Source organism: Ovis aries, chromosome 7 (assembly GCF_016772045.2).
Source record: "Ovis aries strain OAR_USU_Benz2616 breed Rambouillet chromosome 7, ARS-UI_Ramb_v3.0, whole genome shotgun sequence".
Lineage (NCBI taxonomy): Eukaryota > Metazoa > Chordata > Mammalia > Artiodactyla > Bovidae > Ovis > Ovis aries.
The window spans coordinates 86,758,111-86,779,813 of NC_056060.1; the positions used below are offsets into that span (position 1 = coordinate 86,758,111).

Below are 21,703 nucleotides of genomic sequence, written 5' to 3' on the forward strand. Positions count from 1 at the left end.
AGATAAGAAAATAGAGGAGAGAAAGAGGCTGATATTCCTTGGTTTACATAGAAAGCCAATAAAACTCCGAGACAAGGAGTTTGCCCTGTTCACAGAGGCCACAGGTGCCCTCCCGGTCTCCCAAGGGAGTGAAAATGCAGAACATCTTCTCATTCAGGTCCTAGAAGTCCAGGTAGATAAGTGAACGCAGGGAGCCTCTATGCTCCAAGGGATCAGCCTGAAAAAGAGAGTAAGAAAGAGAAAAAAAGACACGGGGTGACTAAGCTTCTTCGAGCGAGGCCCTTTTACTTTATTTTCCAAAGGGTCTTTTATACCTTCACTTGTACATAGAGGGAAATGAAAGATGCAAAGTCATACAGAGTCAGCCCAAACATTACATCTGTTTTGTCTTTATCAAAACCAGGATTTTTTCTGCAAACCTTTCCCATAGACAATGTTGTGTACATTATCTTCTGGCCTTGGAGGCCTGTGGACATTTTATGACCCTCTTTTGATAAAGGCTGCTCAACCAGAAAACTTATTTTCCCTGGAAATGTTTTTTCTTTATATTTCTAATCTATGTCAGCCTCAGAAAGTATTAAACAAGTTACATTTCTCACAGAGCAAAGGTGCAGTGAGTTTCAAGAAAGAACCAATTAGCTCAAAAGTCTGATGTTAATTTCAAGGCTTCACTTGTTTTTCTTACATTCCAACTTAACTAATGCACTCCCAGGTGCACAGTGGATAAGAGATATGGGAACTTAGCAACAAGCATTGGCCCAATAATGAAATCTTACACCAGCACTACTCTAATAACATTTAACTCTTTGAAAGGCTCTATGTTTTAGGCTTCCCGTGCCTCTCACAATTTGGGAGCCTGTAAATAATCACATGCGTAGCTGTAAGAATCTGGATAAGCCTGCCAAGCAAGCTAGAATGCTAACAGAAGGGGTTTGATATGAAATATTCCTCTCATGTCCAGGAGACTTATTAGCTAGAGCCCTAAGTTGATTTTCTCCAGAGAAAGGTGGTCGGGGATAGCCCCCTGTATATCAGTAGAGTTAATGAAAGGCACAAAATAGTAAGACAGACAGATTCTGGTTTGGGGGTAGATGTTCAAGAAGGGGGGCCCCCCGAGGCCTGATCTCGCTTTTGCCCGTCAGGCCTCTTCCTCATGACCTTTGCCATGGGCGGGATTCCGCATGCTGGCTCGCAGCAGTATAGCTTCTTGAATTTAGTGGTTAGATGAGAGAGAATTTGAATGTACTGAATTGATATTTAGCTGCTGGGAAAGCAGCTTACTTAAATATGTCAGGTTATGTAGTTTCATTCAGTTGCTTGCAAAAGCCAGACACACCGAAACATACTGATGTAAAGAACTGCTTTTTATTCTAGATTTTAAAGAGCCATCAGTACAATTTTCTAATTCCTCGTTGCCTAACACATGGGACTCACCAGACAATCACATGACTTCCACTGACAGCTGCAATAATCAAAGCACTACCTGATTAGGAGGAGAAAAATTCATGATTCCTGAGAAGTCTCTTCTCTTATTGGGATGGAGAACCCGTGGAAACCTCTGGCTCTTCTTATTCTTTGGTTAGGGAGATGCCAAATGAGTCATAATATAGATGGGTAAAGTGGTCCTGAAAAGTAGTACTGTTTGAGAGGTACTGGCTAAAGGGAGTTTCCTTGAGTTGCACAGCAGTCAGATCAAACAAGGGGAAAGGCCTGGGGTAGGAGGGAAAAAAACACTGTTACTTCTTTATGTCTTCTTTAATACATCTGATTTTCTGTTAAACATTGCCTTTAAAGAAAGTTTTCCTCCATTTGGAAAAAAGGTTCTTCATTTTCTATACCACACTAATTAAAATTCTTAATTAAAATTTCATCTGGATCTATTCAATATGTGGATTTAATTCTGCTTATGAGTTTTCACATGTACAATTATCTAAGCACATTTGGGGAGAAATTCATAATTAGGGAATGATTATGATAATAAAATCAACATCCTTTTTGGTATATTTTCCTTGAATTTAGATAGAAAATACATAAGAGGACCATAGAAATTAGAAATGGGAGAGACCTCATTTCTTTTACAATATCCTCTTTAAAAAAAACAAAAAAGATAACCTCCTCAACTGTATAGAGAAAGAAATAGAGTTAACATGCAAATAAAAATGGGGCAATGTTAAGTATTAGTCGATAGTGGAATTCAAGTTAAAAAGCATTAAGATGTAGAGCTTTAGAGTATTTAAAAAATCAACAGTAAGGCAAGGATATATGGTCTAACCACACTTATTCAACATACCACTGGAAGTTATAGCCAGTGCAATAAGGCAAGAAAAGGAAAAAAAAAAAAAAAAGGCATACAGATTGGAAAGGGAGAACTGAAGTCATCAGTATTTGTAGATGACATCATTGTCTATGTAGAAAAATCCAAAAAAATTTCAAAAAAAAGTCTCCTAGAGCTAATAAATGTATTCAGCAAGGTCACAGGATATAAAATAAACACAGAAAAATAAATTTTGTTTATATATATTTGCAGTGAACACTTGGGCAATGAAATTAAAACTGTAGTTCCTTTCACACACACAAAATGGAATACTTAGTGTAAATCTAACAAAACACGTAAAGGACTCGTGTACTGAAAACTACAAAATGCTGATGAAATAAATAAATGGAGACATATACTGTGTACATGGACGGGAAATCTCAACATTATAAAGATGTCAGTTCTCCATGAATCAATCTACACATGCAACGGTAAAACAAAACTTAGTGACAATGCCAAATGCTGGTGAGGATGTAGAGAAACTGAATTATACATTGCTGGTGCTGTAAAAGGAAATAATAACTTTGAAAAACAGTTTGGCGGTATCTTAAAAAAAATTAACATGCAACCAGTCGTTGCACTCCTAAGCATCTGTCCCAGAGAAATGGAAACTTATGTTTATACAAAAACCTGTACATGAATGTTCAGAGCATCTTTATGCATAATAAATACCCCCAAACTGGAAACATCCTAAATGTCCTTCAACAAGTGAATGGTGTAACAAACTGGGATACATACATGCCATGAAAACTACTCAGCAATAAAAGGGAACAAACTGTTGATACATACAGCAACCTGGATGAATCTCCAGTGAAATATGCTGAGTGAAAAAGGCCAGTCCCCAAAGTTGCATAATACACGATTCTATTTATATAGTATTCTTGAAATGACAAAATCATAGAAATGGAGAACAGCTCAATGGTTGCCAGTTTAGGAAGAAACAGCATGAAGGATCCCTAGTTACAGGGCTGTTTCGCATCTTGACTGTGTCAGTGTTGACGTCCTGGTTGTGGTATTGGCTATAGTTTTACAAATATCTACATATAGATATTGTACTATGGTTTGTTCAGGCACATGGGGTTTCTTTGTATTCTTAACAACTGTATGTGAATCAAAATAATCTTTTAAAAAGTTTTTAAAAGGGAGGGGGATAGAATTATAAAGTTTAATCCACCAGGAAGATATAAAAATATGCACTTCTGTGCATCAGATGATATGACTTCAAACTTTATAAAACAAAGATTAGAAATATAAAGATAATTTGAGAAATTACAATCATAGTGGAAAGATTAATATACCTTGCCTCCCATTCTAACAGGTCATCTGATGGAAAAAGACTGTAGAACAGCACTTCTCCAACGTTAATGGGTATATCACCTGGGAGTTTGTAAAAGCGCAGATTCTGATTCCATACATCTGGGGTGGGGCCCTGGAATCTACCTTTCTAAACAAATGCACAGATGCTGGCATGGGAATCAGGCAGTTTGAGTAGCAAGGATATGTTGGAAAGGGGAGACGTAAAGTGAAAAAATACTCTGAATGATAAGACTACCCCTATACATATGCAGTTTTCTTTCCCTAAGTTCTGTCCCAAAGACTTAAAGATACCAATATTCAGGCTTTCCCACAATCACAGAAAGCTAACCAATCTGATCGCATGGACCACAGCCTTGTCTAACTCAATGAAACTATGAGCCATGCCGTGTAGGGCCACCCAACAGACAGGTCATGGTGGAGAGTTCTGACAGAACGTGGTCCACTGGAGAAGGGAATGGCAAACCACTTCAGTATTCTTGCCTTGAGAACCCCATGAACAGTATGAAAAGGCAAAAAGATAGGACTGAAAAATGAACTCCCCAGGTCAGTAGGTATCTAATATGTTACTGGAGATCAGTGGAGAAATAACTCCAGAAAGAATGAAAAGACGGAGCCAAAGCAAAAACACCCAGTTGTGGATGTGACTGGTGATGGAAATAAAGTCCGATGCTGTAAAGAACAATATTGCATAGGAACCTGGAATGTTAGGTCCATGAATCAAGGCAAATGGGAAGTGGTCAAACAGATGGCAAGAGTGAATATTGACGTTTCAGGAATCAGCGAACTAAAATGGACTGGAATGGATGAATTTAACTCAGATGACCATTATATCTACTACTGTGGGCATGGAGTAGCCATCGTAGTCAACAAAAGAGTCTGAAATGCAGTACTTGGATGCAATCTCAAAAATGACAGAATGATCACTGTTCATTTCCAAGGCAAACCTTTCAATATTACAGTTATCCAAGTCTATGCCCTGACCAGTAATGCTGAAGAAGCTGAAGTTGAATGGTTCTATGAACACCTACAAGACCTTCTAGAACACCCAAAGTGAAGTGAAGTCGCTCAGCCATATCCGACTCTTTGCAACCCCATGGACTGTAGCCTACCAGGCTCCTCTGTCCATGGGATTTTCCAGGCAATGGTACTGGAGTGGATTGCCATTTCCTTCTCCAAGGGATCTTCCCAACCCAGGGATTGAACCTGGGTCTCCTGCATTGTAGACAGATGCTTTACCGTCTGAGCCACCAAAAGAGAATGTCCTTTTCATTATAGGGGACTGGAATGCAAAAGTAGGAAGTCAAGAGATACCTGGAGTAATGGGCAAATTTGGCCTTGGAGTACAGAATGAAGCAGGGCAAAGGCTAATAGACTTTTGCCAAGAAAACACACTGGTCATAGCAATTCCCTGTTCCAACAACACAAGAGAAGACTCTACACATGGACATCACCAGATGGTCAATACTGAAATCAGATTGATTATATTATTTGCAGCCAAAGATGGAGAAGCTCTAAGAAGAGCTCTAGAAGCTCTAGAAGCTCTTGTTTTAAGTTAGCAAAAACAAGACCAGGAGCTGACTACGGCTTAGATCATGAACTCCTTATTGCCAAATTCAGACTGAAATTGAAGAAAGTAAGGAAAACCACTAGACCATTCAGGTATGACCTAAATCAAATCCCTTATGATTATACAGTGGAAGTGACAAATAGATTCAAGGGATTAGATCTGATAGAGTGCCTGAAGAACTATGGATGGAGGTTCGTGACATTGTACAGGAGACAGGAATCAAGACCATCCCCAAGAGAAAGAAATGCAAAAATGCAAAATGGTTGTCTGAAGAGGCCTTACAAATAGCTTAGAAAAGAAGAGAAATAAAAGGCAAAAGAGAAAAGGAAAGATATATCCATTTGAACACAGAGTTCCAAAGAATAGCAAGGAGAGATGAGAAAGCCTTCTTCAGTGATCAGTGCAAAGAAATACAGGAAAACAATAGAATGGGAAAGACTAGAGATCTCTTCAAGAAAATTAGAGATACCAAGGGAAAATTTCATGCAAAGATGGGCTCAGTAAAGGACAGAAACGATATGGACCTAACAGAAGCAGACGATATTAAGAAGAGGTGGCAAGGATACACAGAAGAACTGTACAAACAAGATCTTCATGACCCAGATAATCACAATGGTGTGATCACTCATCTAGAGCCAGACATCCTGGAATGCAAAGTCAAGTGGGTCTTAGGAGGCATCACTACAAACAAAGCTAGCGAAGGTGATGGAATTCCAGTGGAGCTATTTCAAATCCTAAAAGATGATGCTGTGAAAGTGCTACACTCAATATGCCAGCAAATTTGGAAAACTCAGCAGGGGCCACAGGACTGGAAAAGGTCAGTTTTCATTCCAATCCCAAAGAAAGGCAATGCCAAAGAATGCTCAAACTACTGCACAATTGCACTCATCTCACATGCTAGTATAGTAATGCTCAAAATTCTCCAAGCCAGGTTTCAACAGTACATGAACCATGAACTTTCAGACGTTCCAGCTGGATTTAGAAAAGGCAGAGGAACCAGAGATCAAGTTGCCAACATCCATTGGATCATCAAAAAAGCAAGAGAGTTCCAGAAAAACATCTATTTCTACTTTTACTGGCTATGCCAAAGCCTTTGACTATGTGGATCACAATAAACTGTGGAAAATTCTGAAAGAGATGGGAATACCACATCACCTGACCTGCCTCTTGAGAAACCTGTATGCAAGTCAAGATGCAACAGTTAGAACTGGACATGGAACAACAGATTGGTTCCAAATAGGGAAAGGAGTACATCAAGGCTGTATATTGTCACCCTACTTATTTAACTTATATGCAGATTACATCATGAGAAATGCTGGGCTGGATGAAACACAAGCTGGAATCAAGATTGCCGGAAGAAATATCAATAACCTCAGATATGCAAATGACACCACACTTATGGCAGAAAGTGAAGAACTAAAGAGCCTCTTGATGAAAGTGAAAGAGGAGAATGAAAAAGTTGGCTTAAAACTCAACATTCAGAAAACTAACATCATGGCATCTAGTACCATCACTTTATGGCAAACAGATAGGGAAACAATGGAAACAGTGACAGACTTTTTTTGGGGGGGCTCCAAAATCACTGCAGATGGTGACTGCAGCCATGAAATTAAGACACTTGCTCCTTGGAAGAAAAGTTATGACCAACCTAGACAGCATATTCAAAAGCAGAAACATTACTTTGCCAACAAAGGTCCATCTAGTCAGAGCTATGGTTTTTCCAGTAGTCATGTATGGATGTGAGAGTTGGACTATAAAGAAAGCTGAGTGCTGAAGAATTTTGAACTGTGGTATTGGAGAAGACTCTTGAGAGTCCCTTGAATAGCAAGGAGATCCAGCCAGTCCAACCTAAAGGAAATCAGTCCTGAATATTCATTGGAAGCACTGATACTGAAGCTGAAACTCCAATACTTTGGCCACCTGATGCAAAGAACTGACTTATTTGAAAAGACCCTGATGCTGGGAATGACTGAAGGCAGGAGGAGAAGGGGACGACAGAGGATGAGATGGTTGGATGGCATCACCAACTCAATGGACATGAGTTTGAGTAAGCTCCAGGAGTTGGTGTTGGACAGGGAAGCCTGGTGAACTGCAGTCCAAGGGGTCGCAAAGAGTCAGACACGACTGAGTGACTGAACTGAACTGAACTGAACTGAACTGAAGGAAAAGCTGATTAAATCACTCTACAATAGAGACCATGGGAGCAAACACAGAGTTTCCAAGCAACTTTTCAGTAATCAGGATCTTAAATATGAGCAGACAGTCAAGGTTTTCCATATACTTGAAAGCAAATCTCTAAAATGAATGATGGAGAGCAAAACAAATGATCAGAAAAATTCCAAAGGAAATAGACTTCTCAGAGGATAAAAAAATGCTATCATTTACATTCTCAAAGGATAAGAAATGGTATTGCACAGGAAAATGACAACAGGATGCTACATAAAAAAAGGAATATTTGGCGACTAAAGAAATATTTGAAAATCAAAACATGTTCTAAATATAATAGCAAAAACAAAAACAAGATAGTTGACGCAATCTCTCAGAAAGCAGAGAAAAAAGACAAAAATACTGAAAATAGGAGAACTTAAGAAAATCAAAAGATCAGCCCAGCAGATCCAACACTGGGCTAAAAAATATTCAGAAAGAAGAAAAGAGGAAACAGGGAATGGGAGGAAATTATCAAAGACATAATTGGAGAAAATTGGAGAACTTAACATGCAGATTGAAAATGACCATTGAATAGTCTGTTTCTTTTGTAGGTGGCAATTACATGTATATTTGCTTTACAAGAATTCATTAAACTGTATATTCATGAATTTATAGAATATGTACTTTTTTGTGTATATGTTATATTGTACAATTCTTTTTTTTTTAAGTTAAGGGAAAAAAAGGGAGAGGCCCACCAAGTGTCCATAATAAAAGTGACAAATAATAACATTTCAGGATGCTGAGATCAAAAGATACTATAAGCTTCCAGAGAGAAAACAAACAGGTTTCAGACCAAGCATGAACTGAAGAATTAGAATGCCACTCTACCTCTCAACAGCAACTCTAAAAGCTGAAAGACGACGGAGCACTGCCTTCAAAATTCTGAGGGAAATTATTTCTAACCTAGATTCTACACCTTGGCTGTGTTTTCAATAAAATATTACTATAGAATAAAAACATTGTCATATATAGTCCTTAAAAATTGCTACACAGCCTTTATGAAAGAAGCTAGTGCAGGAGAACATATTCCATCATAATAAAGTAGTAGATGAAGCCAGAGGAAGAGGGGGATCCAGGAAAAAGAGATCCAACATAAGAGAGAGGCAAAGGGAGTCCTAGGAAAAAGGGAGGAGGAAGATTCCCAAACTGAAAGTGTGTCACAGGTCACTAGTGACTGATTAGGATACAAAACATAAGAGACTTCCCTGGTGGTCCAGGGGGTACGAATCCACCTTCCAATGCAGGGGACGAGGTTCGAGCCCTGGTCAGGGAACAACCAATGCAACTCGAGAAGCTTACATGCCACAGTGAAGACCCAGCACAGCAGAAAAAAAAAAAACGGGGGGGGGGGGGAAGCGGGGGAAGGGGGACAATCAAGGATTTCTTCCAGGTTTTGGTTTGAACAACTCTTCCAAGGAGCGTGTAATTAGACAGAAACGCTGGAAGAGCAGGCATGCGTGCAGGGATGCTTTTAGACATGTGGAGTTTGAGTGGAAATGGGTATGAAGTTACCTGGATGCAGAACTGACTCTAGGCTAGGCATATGGAGTCCTGTGCTGGCAGAGTAAAGATGGCAACCTAAGTCCCCACAGTGGAAAACATCACCCAAGAACAAAGTGCAGAATCAGAAAAGAAGGCTTCGGACAGAGTCCTGAAAACTCCCAGATTTAAGGATGGGGCAGAAGAGGACCTGGAAAGGCAGGATAAAGGGACAGGTGGAAAACGAAGAGCATATGGGTGTACCAGGAAAACGAAGAGATGAGGTCCCTTCAGGAAGGATGCCATGTTCAATAGCCAGGGAAGAAAAGGGGATTTAGAAGCGTCCTGTGACCACACTCCTACCACAGGTGGCTGAGGTTCAGTCTCTGGTTGAACAGCTAAGATCCCAAAGGCTGTGAGCCAGGTGTGGCCAAAATAAACACTTTAAAAAAGAATGGTAAATTCTATGTTATGTGTATTTTACCACGACTAACAAGAAAATCGTGAATCCCATAAACTCTGGACTTCAGGAATAATAACTCGCCACTTGAACGCAAGGGGAACGTAGGGGAAACTGCAGGTCAGGAGGCAGGTGCTCTATGGGAACTTTCTGAACCGTCTGCTCAATATTTCTGTAAACTTAAACTTGCTCTAAAAATATAAAATCTATTCTTTTAAATAAAAAAATAAAAGTATCCGGTGAATTTAGTGACATGGAAGTCTCTGGTAACAAGGGCAACCATTTGTCCTCATTAGATTATTAAAGATTAAAAAGAATGATCTAATAGTTATGAAACTATAGTGAAATGGCACTCTCATACACTATTGCTGGAAATATAAGTAAGCATCATGTTTTTTGAAGGGTAATTTAGGAATATCTATCAAACATAATATATATATAACCTCTGACCCAGAAATTCTACCAGTACAAGTGTGCAAAGTTTAAGGATAAAAATGTTCAAAGCAGTTCTTTTATGCAAAATGTGGGGCCGGGGTACAATGCCATCAAGAGGAAATAGAATGAATAAATACAGTTAAAGAAACATATCCACCAGGACATATGTATAACTAGAGCTGAGTCATGCTGATGTATGGCAGAAACCAACACAATATTGTAAAGCGATTATCCTCCAATTAAAAATAAATTTAAAAAAAAGGAATGTATCCAACAGATGCCTACACCATGCTCGTAAATGAAGTAGATATTATTGTGCTAACACAGAACGATACCTATGACATAGTATAGTCCCCATGTTTCTAAAATGTACATATAGATACAGATATACATACACATTATACTATAATGCTAATATACATATATGTTTGTAAATACATAAGATGAAAAGACAAAAATATAAAAGCAATTAGAGGTGAAGTCTATAAAAAGGGATTGGGGGCGGCAAAAGAGGGCTCTCATGTCTCCACTAGTTGGATTTTTTTTCCTAAGAATGTATTATTTTTATGAATTTTTAAAAAGAACATTAAAGGAAAAATATAAAAAGCATCTGCTAAAACAACAGTGTGGGAGAAGTTCGAATGGCCACCGTCTGATACTTTACCGTTTCTGAGACAGGTTCTTGGCATAGATCTTACTGACAAAATCTTGGGCTTGAAATTTTAGGGGTGATGCTTCATCCTTCTTACAGGCCTCGAGGTGCTGGGAGAGGAACAGCTCGCTCAGATGCTGTAGCACTTGTGAGTGGGGCATGTCCTTTGCTGTGCAGAAGTTTAAGAGTGCATAAAACATCCCCTCCAGCCACTTAATGTTGAGGCTTATTCCCCCTAAACATCAATGAGAAAGGAAACACCAGTGAGCACCACATAAAAAGGTCTACAGGGACCTAGGACAAACCCCAGACAGTGAACAGCTACCTTCTGTCCAAGATAATTTGGTTATATGAACTTGGAGATAAGCAAACACTCTTCCTTTTCAGACCAAGAGCCCTGGGTGTGCCCTTTATAACACGTCATATGTTGACCCTACCTACAGATAGGTTAATGTAGACACTGCTAATGACAAATGCATCTTGGGAAATCTCTGGAATGGTTCTTGCAATAAGGTGCACTGCAAGATTACAGTAAGGAAAGCCACTTGGTCCCAGAGGCTGCATCCTTCTGTTTAAACAGGCTCTCCTCTCTGGTTGTTTCCAACTCGTCCTTCAGTTCAGTTCAGTTGCTCAGTCGTGTCCGACTCTTTGCGACCCCATGAATCGCAGCACGCCACGCCTCCCTGTCCATCACTGTCTCCCAGAGCTCACTCAAACTCACATCCATCAGGTCGCTGATGCCATCCAGCCATCTCATCCTCTGTCGTCCCCTTTTCCTCCTGCCCCCAATCCCTTGCATCAAAGTCTTTTCCAATGAGTCAACTCTTCACATGAGGTGGCCAAAGTACTGGAGCTTCAGCTTTAGCATCATTCCTTCCAAAGAAATCCCAGGGCTGATCTCCTTCAGAATGGACTGGTTGGATCTCCTTGCAGTCCAAGGGACTCTCAAGAGACTTCTCCAACGCCACAGTGCAAAAGCATCAATTCTTCGGCGCTCAGCCTTCTTCACAGTCCAACTCTCACATCCATACATGACCACAGGAAAAACCATAGCCTTGATTAGACAGACCTTTGTTGGCAAAGTCATATCTCTGCTTTTTAATATGCTGTCTAGGTTGGTCATAACTTTTCTTCCAAGGAGTAAGCGTCTTTTAATTTCATGGCTGCAATCACCATCTGCAGTGATTTTGGAGCCCAGAAAGATAAAGTCTGACACTGTTTCCACTTTTTCCCCATCTAAATGTTGAGCTTTAAGCCAACTTTTTCACTCTCCTCTTTCACTTTCATCAAGAGGCTTTTTAGTTCCCCTTCACTCTCTGCCATAAGGGTGGTGTCATCTGCATATCTGAGGTTATTGATATTTTTCCCGGCAATCTTGATTCAGCTTGTGCTTCTTCCAGCCCGGCATTTCTCATGATGTACTCTGCATATAAGTTAAATAAGCAGAGTGACAATATACAAACTCATCTTTAGAGGATATGATTAATCACACTTCTCAGTTTTTCCTTTAAAAAGGCTGCTTTTTTTAAATTCTTTTTTTTTTAGATTAAAAAATGTGGATCATTTTTTAAAGTCTTTACTGAATTTGTTACAATATTGCTTCCGTTTTCTAATTTATATACACCTGTAGCTCAGCTGGTAAAGAATCCGCCTGCAATGCAGGAGATCTGGGTTTGATCCCTGGGTTGGGAAAGTCGCCTGGAGAAGGGAATGGCTACCCACTCCAGGATTTTGGCCTGGAGAATTTCATGGACTATATAGTCCATGGGGTCACAAAGAGCTGGACACAACTGAGCGGCTTCAGTTTTCATATATATGTTTAATTAATTAATCTTATTTTTGGCTGTGCTGGGTCTTCAGCGCTGTGCAAGCTTTTCTCTAGTTGCTGCAGACGGGGGCTACCCTCTAGTTGTGATGTACAGGCCTCTCGTTGCAGTGGCGTCTCTGGCTGCAGAGTGTGGGCTCCAGGGCATTCAGGCTTCAGTGGTTTGGGCTCTGAGGCTCTAGAGCACTGGTTCGATAGTTGTGGCACAAGGGCTTAGCTGCTTTGCCGCATGAGGGATCTTCCCGGATCAGGGACCAAGCCCGCATCTCCTACATTGGCAGGTGGATTCTCCACCACTGAGCCACCAGGGAAGCCCTGCTTCTGTTTTTTTATATTTTGGTGTTTTTGGCCACAAGGCATGTGGGATTTTAGCTCCCCAACCAGGGATTAAACCCGAACCCCCTGCTTCGGATGGCAAAGTCTTAACCACTAGACTGACAAGGGAAGTCCTTAAAAAGGCTGCTTTTTACCACCAAAGTTGTTCCCATATAAAACCTAAGTAGCTGAGAATGCCATCTAGCGTGTTCTTCCCCTAACACACACACCCTCAGCACAACCACACCAGGGTTTAATAAGACAGCAACAGGTCAAAACGAGGGTAATTTTCAAAAGTGCCAAAAATATGGTGCGCCCTTACCAGCAGGGCTGTAGGGGCAGGTGGCCTGAATAATCACAGGGTCTTGGAGAGCAGCGGTGATCTCCTTATTGGCCCCCCAGATGTGGGCAAGATCTTCAGCACACTGATACTGGGGCCGCAAGATGTTAGTGTGATTCAGTAGGAGTTTCAACCTGCAAGTAAAGCAGTCAAGGCAGGGAGTGCAGAGCCAGGACTGGAATGAACCAGCATGTGATCCACGGAGGGTACATCTAGCCTCAACCACACAGTCTGTTGCACAGCACAGCCCAGAGGCAAATGCAGGTGTGGCTCAGCCCTGAGGGCACAACCTCTTAGCCAGACGGTTCATCCATCCTCCTCAGATACATTTACTGAAAGTTACCACAAGCCAGGCGCTGGGCCCAGCACTAGACGTACCAAAAGGATATCTGACACATGCTCTCCATCAATTTTCCTGCTGCTGACCCGGATACAAGGGAACACAAGCCAACTTCAAGTAGGTGAAAGCGAAAGTCACGTCCAACCCTTTGCGACCCTATGGACTATATATACAGTCCATGGAATTCTCCAGGCCAGAATCCTGGAGTGGGTAGCCTTTCCCTTCTCCAGGGGATCTTCCCAACCCAGGGATCAAACCCAGGTCTCCTGCATTGCAAGTGGATTCTTTACCAGCTGAGCTACAAGGGAAGCCCCGAGGAGGTGGAAGCAATGCTGTGTTTCCGCTCTAAATATTTGCACATCAAAGAAAATGCCCCACCCACAAGTGCTGTTGACAGAAAAACCGGGAGGACACGATTTCAAAGGCTGGCTTGGGCCCTTCTGCCGATGAAGATGCTTCCACCTTATGAATGGGAACCGTCAGCTCCAAGAGGTAGGGGTGGGGGTGGACATGAGGTGACAGAGAGGTCCTGCCAGCCCTGTGCTCACCCTAACGAGATACCTGGGTACTGGGATGGCAGAAACAAAGCTGTACACAATGCAGTCTTTCCCAAGCCGGGTTTGAATTTCTACGCAGATATTAGGCAGCTGAGATGGCAGGCAGCAGAGGAATACCACATTGGCCCATCCCACCAGAGAAGCGTTCTGGTAAAAGCACTGGATTCCCAGTTTGTTGAATTCATCTGGGAGGGAATAAAAGAAGACAGATGGATCATGATACAGAAGACTTTAGACTCAACATCAACTCTGGGTAAAGAGAAAATCGTAGTCCTGTCTGACTCTTTGTAGCCTGCCTGGCTCTTCTGGCCATGGAATTCTCCAGGCAAGGGTACTGGAGTGGATTGCCATTTCCTCCTCCAGGGGATCATCCTGATCCAGGGATTGAATTTGGGCCTTCTGCATTGCAGGCAGATCCTTCACCAGTTGAGCCACTAGAGAAGCCCCCAACTTTGGGGAGAGGGTAGCAACTATTTTATCTTAAGTCTTGTCACCAGGTGTGGCTTCCTAGGTGGTGCTAGGGGTAAAGAACCTGTCTGCCAATGCAGGAGACGTAGAGATACCAGTTCGATCCCTGGGTCAGGAAGATTCCCTGGAGGAGAGTATGGCAACCCACTCCAGTATTCTTGCCTGGAGAATCCCATGGACAGAGGAATGTGGCAGGCTATGGTCCAAAGGGTTGCAAAGAGTTGGATACAACTGAAGTGACTTAGCACGCATGCACACTTGTCACCACATAAATCAGAAGAAATTCCCTTATGGTTTCTAAAAGCCACACAGCAAAGCCCTGGCCCCACAACTATGACAGTTGATGCCACCACAGCTGTGCTCGAGATTGTTGGATAATTCATCCTGACCTCATGTTTAAACCAAACGCTAGAATTTTTCAGATTGTTTTTGGTTTTGTTTTTTTTGAAAGAGAAAAGTCTGAACGAAGCCTTCTGCTCCAGTTTACTGACTTTACCATATATCAGGTGATGTACGAAGTACTTTAGCCACATTATCGAGGGAATCCGTGGCTTCCCTGGTTGTTCAGCTGGTAAGGAATCACCTGTAATGTCAGAGACTCGGTTTTGATCCCTGGGTCAGGAAGATCTGCTGGAGAAGGAAATGGCAACCCACTCCAGTGTTCTTGCCTGGGAAATCCCATGGACAGAGGAGCCTGAGAGGTATAGTCCATGGGGCCATAAAGAGTCGGACATGACTTAGTGACTAAACTACCAACGGGGAATCCTCACAAGAACCTTATGAGGCAGAGACCAGTATTATCCCTATATTATAGGGATACAATATTTCCCTAGAAACTATATATCCCTGAATTGCAGAAGTGAAAACTGAATCTTCGAGAATCACGTGAATGGGAATTTCCTGGCAGTCCAGTAGGTAGGATTCTGGGCTCTCATTGCAGGGGCACGAGTTTGATCCCTGATGAGGTAAAGACAAGCAACCAAAGCCAAATAAAACATGCTCTTTATAAAACAGAATTGTGTGACTGGGACAAAGTTAAACAGCTTAACTGGCTTCAACTGGTGGAGAGTGAGAGAGTGACTGAGAGAGTGGAAGAGGGAAGAGGACGGGAGTAGTTTGGGAAACTCTGCTTGTAGTTTCAGTAAAGTGTATACAATCTAATGTCAACAAGATATTTATAAACACAGAGAGAAACATAATAACTCATATCATTGCTAAAACCACTCCTTGGTAGCTAATCATTTGATTGTGCTTATGTGACCTGAGGGGTTTCCCAGGTGGCTCAGTGGTAAAGAATCCATCTGCCAACACAGGAGACACGAGTTCGATCCCTGGTCAGGGAAGATCCCAGATGCTACGGAGCAGCTAAGCCCATGAGCTGCAACTGTTGAGCCTACGCTCTCAGGCCTGAGAACTACTGAAGCCCACATGCCCAAATGTTCGTACTCTGCAACAAGAGAAGCCACCGCAATGAGCTAGCCCACACATCGCAACTAGAGAATAGGCCCCATTCGCTACAGCTAGAGAAAAACCCTCACAGCAGCAAAGACCCAGTGCAGCCACAAAATAAACAAATAAATAAAATTATTTTAAAAACCCTACTGTATAGCACAGAGAATTACACTCAATATTTTGTAATCACCTATGTGGGAAAAGAATCTGAAAAAGAACATACATACTTATATGATGTATAACTAAGTCACTTTATTGTATATCTGAAAACAACACCTTATAAATCAACTATACTTCAATTAAAAACATAATTAAAACTAATTTAGAGCAAAGAAAAAGTACAAACTGTATGATTTCATTTGTACAAAATTCTACAGAATGTAAACTAATTGGTAGTGACAGAAATCAGATCAGTGGTTTCCTGAGTGGGACCTGCAGGGAGGTGGAGAGGTTCGTGACTTGACTGTGTCGATGCTTTCATAGGAGCATACAGGTGTCAAAACATCAGACTGTACACTTAAATATTTTTTTAAATATTTATTTATTTGGCTGTTCCAGGTCTTAGTTGCAACACGTGGGATCTTTAGTTGCAGCATTTGGGGCCTAGTTCCCTGACAAGGGATAGACCCAGGCTCCTTATCTTGGGAGCATGGAGTCTCAGCCACTGAAACAGCAGGGAAGTCCCTCAAACTATACATTTTCAAAATGTGCAATTTATTATATACAAAGTATATCTCAATAAAGCTGTACCTGTTCTTTGACCTAGCAATTAGAAAAAAATTATGAATCAGGAAGTCCTACTCAGTATGGCACAGTTACATAAATTATCATAAGTCATACTTTAGGAATACTATACAACCTGAAAATCATGATTTTGAAGAATGTCAAATAATATGCAAATAATCCATTAATTGTTTTTAAAAAGCTTTGCATAGTTTTAGTTAATCTGATATAATCTGGTATAATCTGATATAATCGGAAGAAAAAATGGAAAACAACGATAACCCTGATAAGGAAATTATAGGTAGTTATTATTTACTTTCCTATAGAGTAATTTTCTAAAATTTTTATAACACGCATGTATTATTTTACATTTTTAAAAATATTGAAATATAATTTGCACACAGTGCATCACATAGCTGTGAAGTAAATAGTTTGATTCTTTTTGACAAATGCAAACACCCAAGGAACGTGCACCTTTCTCAAGAAACAGAATGTTTACATCTGCCCAGAAAGTTCCCTAGGGCCTCTTCTCAGTCTCCCCAGAAGCACTCACTTCTGATTTCTACCACCAGAGGTTAATAAATGGAATCACTGCAAAACATTAAAAAAATTTTTTTCAGTACATGGTATTATTATTTTTTTGACTCTGCGACGTGGCATGCAGGATCTTAGCTCCCCAGCCAGGGATTGAACCTGTGCTCCCTGCAGTGGAAGCATGGTGTCCTAACCACTAGAAAGCCAGGGAAGTCCCCCGTAAATGGTGTTTTTAAAAAACGAGGCCGAATGTTTGGAAGCGGTAAACACCACTCTGACTCTAACTGGTCCAGTTAGAAGATTTGAATTCTGTTTGGAAAGTGTCTCTGAATCAAAGACCCAGAAAGATATCTCGCCACAGGGCGCAGGGAGGAGAGATGGATATAAATATTTCGGTGGAAAAGAAAGGCGCTTTAAGGAACAAGTTTTAAAAAAAATCTTTCTGGGACTTCCCTGGTGGTCCAGAGGCTAAGACTCTGTGCTCCCAATGCAGGGGGCCCAGGTTCCATCCCTGGTTGGAGAACTAGACCCCACATGCCAAGACTGGATCCTGAATGCCACAATGAAGATTAAAGATCCCAAGTGCCACAGCTAAGACCCAGTGTAGCCAAATAAAGTATTGAAATTAAAAAAAAAAAAAAAAAAAAAACTTTCCAGCTTTTCTCAGGGCTAGCAAGCTGAGAACTAGGCCGGCTGTATGCAAGCATTCCTCTTTTGAGGGGCCCTTTCCAAACAGCCTGCCCAGTGCTCCTCACCCAGGGTCTCTGGCCTCCGAGTGGAGATCCGCAGATTCTCAGCAGGGATGGGGACGAACTGGAGCAGGGTGTGTGCCAGCTGCTTCCCAAGGTGGCCACCTCCGATGATGCCCACCTTTAACGCGTCGTCATCCTGAGTTTCTTCACACAACCCAGTCAAGCGACATTTAGAGGCTCGCTTCTCCGGTACTAATTTTCTGGAGAATGATTCTCTGGAGAATGAACACGGACACACACAAATATTAAGACATGCACATGTGTTGTACGAAAGGAGAGGTTACCATTCCTCTTGACAAGGATGGAAGAGGCTCTTGGGCCTGACAACATGCATACGGTTAGGGCATTGCCACCTACTTCGTGGCATCTAACCACTGTTTTTAAAGAGACACATGTACCCCAGCGTTCATTACAGCACTGTTTCCAATAGTTAGAACATGGAAGCAACCTAGATGTCCATCGGCAGATGAATGGATAAGGAAGTTGTGGTACATATATACAATAGAATATTACTCATTTATGAGAAAGAATGCATTTGAGTCAGTTTTAATGAGATGGGTGAAACTGGAGCCTATTATACAGTGAAGTAAGTCAGAAAGAGAAACAATGATACAGTATATTAACACACATATATATACGGAATTTAGAAAGATGGTAACGAGGATCCTATATACAAGGCAGCAAAAGAGACACAGATGTAAAGAACAGACTTTTGGACTATGTGGGAGAAGGGGAGGGGGGATGATTTGAGAGACTAGCATTGAAACATGTATATTACCATATGTAAAATAGATGGCCAGTGCAAATTTGATGCATGAAGCAGGCCACTCAAAGCCAGTAGTCTGGGACAACCCAGAGGGTTGGGGTGGGGAGGGAGGTGGGAGGGGGGGTCAGGGTAGGGGGACACATGTGTACCCATGACGGATTCATGTTAATGTATGGCGAAAAGCACCACAATATTGCAAAATAATTATCCTCCAATTTAAATAATTTGATTTTTTTTTAAAGACACGCACGCCCTTAGCCCTTCTTGAGTGTCAATCTCTGACTTTATCTGCTTCAACTTCCTCAAATGCAGCCTGCTGTGCCACCTTAAGTCCTTCAGAGCGAAGCACTCCAGCCATGTGCCACTGACCCAGCTTCAGGCTTCCCTGGTGGCTTAGTCGTTGAAGAACCCACCTACCAACGCAGGAGATGCAGGTTCTGTCCCGGGGTCGGGAAGATTCCCTGGGGAAGGAAATGGCAACCCACTCCAGTATTCTTGCCTGGGAAATCCCATGCACAGAGGAGCCTGGTGGGCTACAGTCCATGGGTTCGCAAAGAGTCGGACTTGACTTAGCGACTAAACAACAACAATGACCTAGCTTGTCTGGATGGAATGAAATGGTCCTCCTGAGTGAATTTTCCAAAGAGTAAAGCATACCCCTTTCAAAAGATCAGAGCTTGTTTAAAACCTTCTTAAACGAACTCTTTTTTGGTTACATGTATTGTGCATTTCCCTGCCTTCTTAAACACAAGGTCTGACTGTTGGCCGCAGGACCATCACCGTGAACAGCCACCATCGTAACTTATCCTGGAACACAGGGAGCCAGTCCTTCCACTGTTTCCTGTGTGGACACTGGCCCATGTCCATCTCTGCCAGGACAAGTGCACCCCTCTCCTACCATACACCTCCTCTTCCTAGTTTGCTATTTCAGTTCTGCACACACCCAGGAGACCACATAACTTAGCTTTCTCCAATGTGATGGTTTATCAAAGAAAATGGTTTATACAGGAAAACAGACCTGAGAAGGAGGATCAAGGATTTGAGGCCACTCTTTCTGGAGATTCACTCACTGTTGGTTCTGGATGTGTTTCCTTGGCCCAAGATGAACAAGGTCTGACCCCTGAATACATAGGCATCATTTTATGTTGTTATAGGATGATCTTGATACTTGTGGGGCTTCCCTGGTAGCTCAGCTGGTGAAGAATCCACCTGCAATGCAGGAGACCCTGGTTCGATTCCTGGGTCGGGAAGATCAGCTGGAGAAGGGATAAGCTATGCACTCCAGTATTTGGGGGCTTCCCTGGTGGCTCAGCTTGTAAAGAATCTGCCTGCAATGCAGGAGATCCAGGAGACGCAGGTTCAATCCCTGGGTAGGGAAGATCCCCTGGAGAAGGGAAAGGCTATCCACTCCAGTATTCTGGCCTGGAGAATTCCATGGACTGTGTAGTCCATGGGGTTGCAAAGAGTCAGACATGACTGAGCGACTTTCACTTCACTTAGAGTTGTTCTGTATTTCTGTGAAAACTGGAGTCTTCACACTCTGGAGCTTCCATCTAAGCATGACAAGCCACATTCTATGTGAGGCTTCTCTTTTGGTTAAAAGGAGAGTGTTTTCCCACTGTGCCTAATCCTTCCAAGTAGAAGATGCATCCTGAGAGTTTCCCATGTTGGTTTCTCATCACACGTCTTTGGAGGCAGCCCACAGGTTTATGCTTCCCTATCAGTCAGCCAGTCAGCAAACTGCTCGAGTCCTCTGCCTCCTCAGGTATGTGCTATACCTTTAATATGCTTGACCGGGATCTGGTCCCCCCATCTGAGAGTTAATCTAATGTCAGAGGAAAGTAAATTGAGAAGGAGACTGAGGGGTGGGGGTTGGGGAGGCAACAAATGCTCCAAGAGTGACCTAGAGTTACAGAACCCAGGAGCCTGAGTCCTAAGTACTTGGCTCTCACATGCCTCTTAGTCAAGTGTCAAGAAGCCAGGACTGGACTGAGAGCTTCTTTGAAAGTCAGTATTCCTGTTTTTAGGCAAGTCATCTGGCCATAGGGACCCCCAAAGTCCCTGGAAGCTTTCTTGTGAGGAGGCATTCCACTGTTAGCCTGAAAAGAAAAAAAATGACCCCCATTTTCAGCCAATAGACATGGAATGGCCCATCATTAGTATCTGTGGAAGACAAGCTGGTTGTCCTGATAAGAGAGTGAATGCATGGATGGGTGAATGGATGATTTAATCAGTCTACTCACCAAAAGGAAATCACCATTCATCCATGCCACGTTACATAACCATAGCCAAGGCACCCTGGTGTGCGTCTCCCGGGTGCTTTCAGACCAGGAGTGCTTCAGTGTAGGTTACACAAGGCAGGAAGACACTCCCCCTGCCAAAGTTATTCTCCAATGTAAAAAGTTAAGTCATCTGGATTCTCTGCAGTGAGATTCTTCTCCATCTACTTGACCCTAGGGACCCAGCGTACCTCAAATTATGGAGTTGCTTGCAGAAGAAGGTTGCGTGGGCGCAGGCCTTGGTCATCAGACCGTGAGAACGGCCCAGCAAATACAGCCAGCTTTGGTCTTCCTCATGAATCCCGGACTCAAACTTCAGGGTCTCAAGATCCTCTAGCAGGTCCATCTCCAAGCCAGCATCTACTGCAGTGACAGATGCCAACCACTTCGGCCCCCGTCCCCCAAGGAGTGGGGCATGTGCCCGAGCCCCTGGTTCTCCTAATGGTGGTTTCAGCACCTCCCCTCCCAGTTCCAAACTGGCAGCTCCCATCCATTTCTCTGAGTGGATTCCTAAGCACTGACTACCCGTGAATCTGGCTTTTTTGGTGGCTCAGCAGTAAAGAATCAGCCTGCAATGCAGGAGATCCAGGAGACGCAGGTTCAATCCCTGGGTCGGGAAGATCCCCTGGAGGAAATGGCAACCCACTCCAGTACTCTTGCCAGGAAAACTGCATGAACAGAGGAGCCTGGTGGGCTACAGCCCATAGGGTCACAAAGAGCTGGACACGACTGAGCGACTACTGAGCCTACACCCATCAATCAAGAATACTGGATTCACGGAAAACCTGGACAAGATCCATGGAGGCTCCAGGCACATTTTTCAGCACCTGTATTTCCATGAGCAATGGACTTCACAGGCGCTCTTGGGCCAGGACGTTTTTCCCTTCCATTCTCTTAGAAAAAGGACTGGACACTTAGAC

The 21,703-nt window shown here is 42.5% G+C and overlaps 1 protein-coding gene and 1 non-coding gene across 2 annotated transcripts; one reads left to right on the forward strand and one right to left on the reverse strand.

The window, feature by feature from the left end:
• Positions 1 to 1,529: 1,529 nt before the first annotated feature.
• On the reverse strand, positions 1,530 to 21,308 carry NOXRED1 (NADP dependent oxidoreductase domain containing 1). The gene is given in 7 exon segments (XM_042253132.2): positions 1,530 to 1,710; positions 10,445 to 10,667; positions 12,895 to 13,046; positions 13,814 to 13,994; positions 17,742 to 17,874; positions 18,152 to 18,186; positions 20,952 to 21,308. Coding segments are annotated over 7 exon segments (1,227 nt in total). The 5' UTR covers positions 21,274 to 21,308.
• Positions 17,999 to 18,121, forward strand: LOC114115948 (U6atac minor spliceosomal RNA). The gene has a single exon (XR_003590052.1). It is a non-coding gene; the product is annotated as a U6atac minor spliceosomal RNA (small nuclear RNA).
• Positions 21,309 to 21,703: the final 395 nt, after the last annotated feature.